General features: G+C 34.4%; 1 protein-coding gene across 1 annotated transcript; it reads left to right on the forward strand.

Annotated features, from left to right (window-relative positions):
* Nucleotides 1-825: 825 nt before the first annotated feature.
* LOC131595603 (transcription initiation factor IIB) lies at nucleotides 826-5,808 on the forward strand. The gene is made up of 7 exons (XM_058867995.1): nucleotides 826-1,318; nucleotides 1,707-1,731; nucleotides 3,841-3,970; nucleotides 4,063-4,193; nucleotides 4,326-4,414; nucleotides 5,245-5,321; nucleotides 5,562-5,808. The coding sequence occupies exons 1-7, from the start codon at nucleotides 966-968 to the stop codon at nucleotides 5,693-5,695; spliced, it is 939 nt and encodes a 312-aa protein (XP_058723978.1). The 5' UTR covers nucleotides 826-965; the 3' UTR covers nucleotides 5,696-5,808.
* Nucleotides 5,809-6,956: the final 1,148 nt, after the last annotated feature.

Below are 6,956 nucleotides of genomic sequence, written 5' to 3' on the forward strand. Positions count from 1 at the left end.
GAAATCCGCGGTTCTAACAAGTTAAAGGAAATTAGGGTGCTCATTGATTTGGGTAAATCCAAACCAAATTAGAATTCGAACCAAATCATAGTGTTTGGATTGAATATTTTTTTAGTTCGGGCAAGAACCGAACCAAACCAATGAAATTCAATGTCAATTGGTTCGGGCATCAGATTTTCAATTTTCTACCCGCAAATCCAACCCAAAACAACCATTATTAATTATCCTGAAAATTACTACCAAACATTCGATTTCAATAAGAAAAAGTGAAATCTCGTATATGAACAATTTATGTTATTTTAATTTGTTATTAGAAAATTGTTAGTGTATCGTGGTAATTGAGCATAGAGCTATGAAACACATTCATTATCGTACTAACACAAGTAACTAATTATATATTTAAAATCCTTTATGTTAGATATTTTTGAATTTAATACGAAAAAATTGCTAGTCTAATTTTTATAATTGAACACTGTTAATATAATATTTTTTTTAAATTATTGTAAAAAATTATTTCTCGTAAATAAATTATTTTTTTCAAATATTTTTGTATTTTTTTATCTACCTGATAAATCCAATTCAAACCAACCATTTGTTTTTCCGTTCGGTTCAGTTTAGGCTTTATAATAAAAATGTGCAATTTCAATCCAAATCAATCCATATAATTTTAATTGATTTGATTATCGAATTCTCTCAAAGCCGAAATATGGAATTCTCTCACAACCGAATTATACCAGCCCACGAACATCCGTAGAGAAAATAAAAGATTAGCGAGATACAGATTCTCCGAAAGATCTAATACCTCAGTCAAATTAAAATTGCATGACTCTCCTAAACAGTCAAACGCTAATCCCAGTCTCTCTCTAAAAACCGCTTTTCCCCCTCTCTCTCTCTAACAACCCCTCTCTCTCTCTCTCTCTCTCTCTCTCTCTCTCTCTCTCTCTCTCTCTCTCTCAAAGTAGAAAATGTCGGACGCCTTTTGCAGCGATTGCAAGCGAGAGACGGAGGTAGTTTTCGATCACTCAGCCGGCGACACCGTATGCTCAGAGTGCGGTCTCGTACTCGAATCCCACTCCATCGACGAAACTTCCGAGTGGCGTACCTTCGCCAACGAGTCCAACGACAACGACCCCGTCCGTGTTGGAGGTCCATCGAATCCTCTCCTAACCGACGGCGGTCTCTCCACCGTCATCGCCAAACCTAACGGCTCTTCCGGCGAGTTCCTCTCTTCTTCTCTCGGTCGCTGGCAGAATCGCGGCTCTAACCCTGACCGCGGACTTATTCTTGCTTTCAAAACTATTGCCACCATGTCCGAAAGGTCCGCTAGGGTTTCCTCACTATTCTTTTTTATTTCTTTTTATCTTAAGAACTTAATATTTGGTTTCTTGCTTTGTATTTCGCTCTAGAATAAAATTGATTATGCTTTTGAGCCTATACGTGATTATTACACAGAAATTTGTTGTTTAACTCAATTTTGCTAGAATTTAATCACTTTACCTTCAACTCACGTATCGTCGGAATCAATTTTACGTAATGAATTCACTCCAAATCATTATTCTTCACTTCAGAAACAAACACACACTAAGTATGTATCATCATATACTGAAATATCATTGTAGATGACTTGCATTAAATTTTTTATGTGAATTGATTTTCTATTGATTGAAATGATTGGCAACTTAGCGGATGTTGTTGAAAATTTTCAGGTTGGGACTTGTTGCAACCATCAAGGTATCGTATATTTTCATTCAGGGCAGACTCTCTTTCTTCACTATTATTTCAGATAAATGTGACAAAATGGCTTTTGTTTTAGTTCACTTTTTTGTGCTCATAATAATTAGCCCTAATTTTTTTATTATTGAAATTGCATTACATTCTAATAAATAACATGCCGAGTTTGTCTGAATCTATTGATGTCCAATTCATATCCACATATAAATTGCTTGGATTTAAAACCAAATTGTCAAAACCGGTAACAAAATTTAAACCAGTATTTAAAACTACCAGAAAAAAAATGCAAAAACACAAAAACCTGCGATCTTGCACGTAGGTTTTGCTGATGCCTCCGTCGTGCGTGTATATTTGGATATAGAACTGCGATCTACCTCCATCATGTGTAGAGGATCCATTGCTGCCGCCTTGTGCATGTATCTGGATCTGGAACTATGATCTACATCTGCCGGTGTCTCCATCTCTGTCAGTGAACCACCATGCAGAACTTGTTCTGCTTTCGTGGGCTGTGTTTGTTTCCAACTGTCCTGTTGGAGCGACATCCACTGGAGTTAAACACACCTTCCTTTGAGATATGGCTAAACATGGCTTGAAACTTGTATTTTTTGGTGAATGGGATAAACTAGAAGAGAGAGATATAAGAAACAAAGAGTACTAATTTGCTTTAATTTGAAATTCCCTTTAGCTTCTGAAATTTCCCTTCCTTTTCCTGTATGTTCAAATCTGTTTGGTTTACTAGGAAATTCCCTTTTGCATTATCAAAGTGTTTGGTCATGAAAAGGATTTGGGCATCCACTTTATAACCGGTTGTAAAATATCATATGATCCAAATTCATTTAAATAAGCCAATTTAAACCATTTTGACATGAATCTGGGTTTTTTAATATGGTTTTGGTTTTGGATGTGGGTTTAACCATAAAACCAGTTATTTTTGTACTCCTAGTTGGAGAAATCCATGCATAATGAATGTACTTTGCCATAAATTGTGAGTCTGTAAGTTTTTGAGGGCTAGTTACGGTAGTATCCAAACTAACTGCATTGTTTATTATAAGGACATTGATTCACATTTCTTATTTTATTGTCATGATTTTATTAAAGAGCATGTTTTATCTGCCTGCCTATATATGACAATTGCCAGTTGCTTAAGCTTGGAAGTCCAAACATAAATGCAAAGTTTTATGAAACGTTGGATTTCTGTATCTAACTTTTGATGTAGATGTTTTGCTGAATTACTTGCTTTGGTTACATTGTTGTTTGATTAGAACACTTTATTACCACTCCCGATGTGATTTGTATGTTTTGACCTCTGAAATCCCTTAGAGACATTAATATGTAGTGTAGTCAATGTTCTTATTTGTAAGCTATCAGATGGAGGTTAGCACCTCTTACAGGTTGAGGCGCTGCCCCTTCACTGGAGCTGATCCCACACCGGCACTTTTGACACGCCTTTTTGGTTCAGACAAGGCATACTTTTAGCAACTTATTGATAACTATGACAAGCCGCGAAAGCTCAATCCTGCAACATGCTAACTTTGATTACTTAAAAGGATTAATAAACTACTTGGTCTTTAGGATGCTTTAGCTTATTTTACTTTGTAAAATGAACATGTTACGTTACAAGTTTTGATACAACATTGGTCCCTTATCTTTTTCAGTTATTTGAGTTGTTTTTGTACAATGGTCCCTATATTTTTCTACTACTTGAGACCAGTACATTAATTTATGAGTGGTATCTGCTGGAACCTTTATAGACAATAGGGACTAAGACATTAAGACCTTAATTATTAGCAACCAAAATCCAAATGCCCATAAATAAAAGGACCGATCACTCTCTTCCACCTCAGCCCCGAAAAGATGAAAAATAGTCAGCCAAACTCGAATGTGTAAAAACTATAGGGACTAATTTTGTATCAAAACCGAAGTTTTATTTTACTTTGAATGTTATTCTATAGCAGTTAACTTATATGACAAAATGTTCTCATTTATTTATAGTCTTAACTCTTAACACCTTCATTCAGTGAGTCAGTGACTTGTACGAGACACCTTTTTAGTGTTTCTGTAAAGAGTATTTTTTGTATTCTTATGTTGCTTTTGTGGTTTGATTTTAAGGATCGGGCAAATGAGATATACAAGAGGGTTGAAGACCAAAAGTCTAGTCGAGGAAGAAATCAAGATGCTTTGTTGGCTGCTTGTATCTACATTGCGTGCCGACAAGAAGACATACCACGAACTGTAAAGGGTACATCCTATGATTCTTTTAACATCTGGATGCTTCACAGTTTATCTTTCCCTATGTAAATGAGCTTCCCTGAACCTATGGATTTCAAATAGAAATTTGCTCTGTTGCAAATGGGGCGTCAAAGAAGGAAATTGGCCGAGCAAAAGAGTACATAGTGAAGCAACTTGGTTTGGAGAAGGGTCAGACTGTGGAGATGGGCACAATACATGCTGGCGACTTTATGGTGAGTTTCCTTTCTTGATTTGTAGCATATCTGGCTTTTGTAAGTGTTGTGGTTTACTAGTTAAGATATCTCTTCTAAAATTTGACTGGATTTCTTTGATGTTACTAACCAAATTTTCATCTCAAACTTTAGAGGAGATTCTGTTCAAATCTTGGTATGAATAATCAAGCTGTTAAGGCTGCTCAGGAAGCTGTTAAGAAATCAGAAGAATTTGATATAAGGTATATTCGGTTTATTTTGATACTAATGTAAATATTTTTGTAGTTATGACTAAAACTTAAAATTAGTGTCTTTAGAGGGAAAATTGGTTGGAGAATTAACACACTGGGGTCAATATATGCGTTGCATCCAGTTGAGAAGTGGAATTGTAGGGTAGGAACACTCAAGGTGCCTACATGTAGGGTAGGAACACTCAAGGTGCCCATAATCGCGCATGTGTATGAAATGGAAAATTCTAGTTGTCAATAGCCGCGCCCGGCACAGTTATGGGCCGTCCAACCCGGTGTGTCGTGCTGCAAACAGTGGTCAGGGGATTATTAACATAGTATAAAAATGGCACAGTTATTGGCCATCCAACACGGTGTGTTCACAGGGGTGCATGATCATTAAGATAGTATAAAAATATTCAAGGACTATACAAAGTTATTAAGGAGAGTTGTTAACAAGAGTCATCATAAAACCTCAATAACTCCGATATAGATTCTTGTATATATTACTTTTGCCGTTTTTTTTTAGTTTTGGTTTAAATTTGTATAGATATACTAAAACAATCAATAGATCATTCAGAGTGATATTTATTGTATAAATCTACTTATTTCTTAGTCTGCAATAAATCATTAAGAGTGATATTTATAAAATAATATAAAATGTTGCATTAAATTTAAAAAACCACAACTAAACATGAACATATATTTTATTTTATTTTATTTTTACAAAGTAACAATTTAAAAATGGAGAAAATATATATTATAATAGTTTACACATTTGACATGTCCTACATCCACCTCTGATGTGGATGATCAATATACTAATAACTTGTTTAATCTGTCAGGAGGAGTCCTATATCAATTGCTGCTGCAGTTATATACATCATAACTCAGCTTTCTGATGATAAAAAACCTCTCAAAGGTATGTGACTCTCCTTGCTGGGTAGTTGAGATTTGATATTTGAAGGCATTGAGGACAAATCTATAATTATTATTTTTTAAAATTTTTTATAGGTAGTCTCTTCAATCAATGTCATTGCTTCTGCTGGAAATTTTATAAAATTTAGAATGAGTTTCTGAAGCCAAATTATGGATACCACAATTCTGCTAACTCCTATTCTATTTCATTCATACATTTATCTGATTTGCTGTCTTAATACAGATATATCAATTGCCACCGGAGTTGCAGAAGGAACTATTAGGAACTCCTACAAGGATCTTTATCCCCATGTTTCAAAAATAATACCAAATTGGTATGCAAAGGAGGAGGATTTGAAAAACCTTTCTAGCCCTTGAATTGTTGAGAAAAATCATCCCAATCTGTGTCATTAAATCTGTGGACTTACTGAACTGTTAATTACATTGAGCTAGGCACACCATATAATGAATGAATTCTCGACTTACATGGATTGAGCTCTCTTTTGCTGTGTGTTTTTGTTTTTGCCTCTTGATTTGAATTGTCTAGTTCTCCCTGTTCGTTGCATATTACTACAAATATACCATACTCTGTTCACCAAAAAAAGAAACCTGACTATGCTTCAAAATTTATTAGTTGCAGAACTACTCTGTTGTATACGTTTGTTCAATTGTTAAATGCAAGCAATCAATTTTCGAGAAGCAATTGTACTACATTGCGCATTCTACTGATTATATCAGGTTTCCCCATCATTACACTTGCTCATGTTTTTAGAGTGTGAATGAAACATTTTTAGAAAAGGAAAATAATTTGAGGGAATTTAAGATGATTTGTCTGAACACTATTGTTTGGATAAAAATAAGAGAATTGTTAAAATGATGGTATTTTAGTGAGTGGGTATTCTCTATTTCTATTGACCAATATGAGGGGCTTTAAAAGTTCCCCTCAGATGAGATCATGAGATAATTTAAGAATTTCCCAAAGCCACATTCTACTAAAATTGAATTGTATCTTTATAAAGAATATACTAGTCATAAATATTCCTAAAAATAAATTTTTTCTATTGAATTATAATTTTAAAAGATTTTCATAAATTCTTTATTTAAGAAGATTTTATTGAATCATATTGCTATTAAAAAGATATTATTCATAAATTTTTTAATACAAATTTATAATAAAATAAAACAACATTCCTAAATCTTTTAATATCACAATTAGTCTTTTTACTCTTCTTTTCATGAACCCTCTATATTTTAGGTAATACCCTTATTGGGTAGTTGCATTACCATCACAAATTAAGTCAAATCATCTTGCAAATTTTCAGACCCGACTGGCCGTACTGACCGTACGGACACGCATTCAATTTCAGAAACTCATAGATGACAGCTGTGTTGTTGAAAAGACTGTACATCTTCTGATTCTGATCACTACTTCTGATAGTCATTCTTTAGAAAGGATCTAGTTCTGATAGGATCATCTTTCTTTCCAAGAATCACATCTTCTGAATGAGCTGATGCAAGTCTGGGTGATCTTCTGACTGTTGGCTCTTCAGAAATCCTGAGATTCTCTAAAGATGCAGCAACTTGATCTTCTGATCCATTGCTTCTGAGACTATCAGCTTCTGCAGCTTTGCTTCTTGGT

Source organism: Vicia villosa, linkage group LG4 (genome assembly GCF_029867415.1).
Source record: "Vicia villosa cultivar HV-30 ecotype Madison, WI linkage group LG4, Vvil1.0, whole genome shotgun sequence".
Taxonomy (NCBI): Eukaryota; Viridiplantae; Streptophyta; class Magnoliopsida; order Fabales; family Fabaceae; genus Vicia; species Vicia villosa.

Excerpts from the sequence above, each read along its gene's own strand:
- LOC131595603 (XM_058867995.1), top strand. The coding sequence starts at position 966 with ATGTCGGACGCCTTTTGCAGCGATTGCAAGCGAGAGACGGAGGTAGTT. Across the intron at positions 3,971-4,062 it reads CATACCACGAACTGTAAAGG|AAATTTGCTCTGTTGCAAAT; the intron begins GTACATCCTATG and ends GATTTCAAATAG. Across the intron at positions 4,194-4,325 it reads TACATGCTGGCGACTTTATG|AGGAGATTCTGTTCAAATCT; the intron begins GTGAGTTTCCTT and ends CTCAAACTTTAG.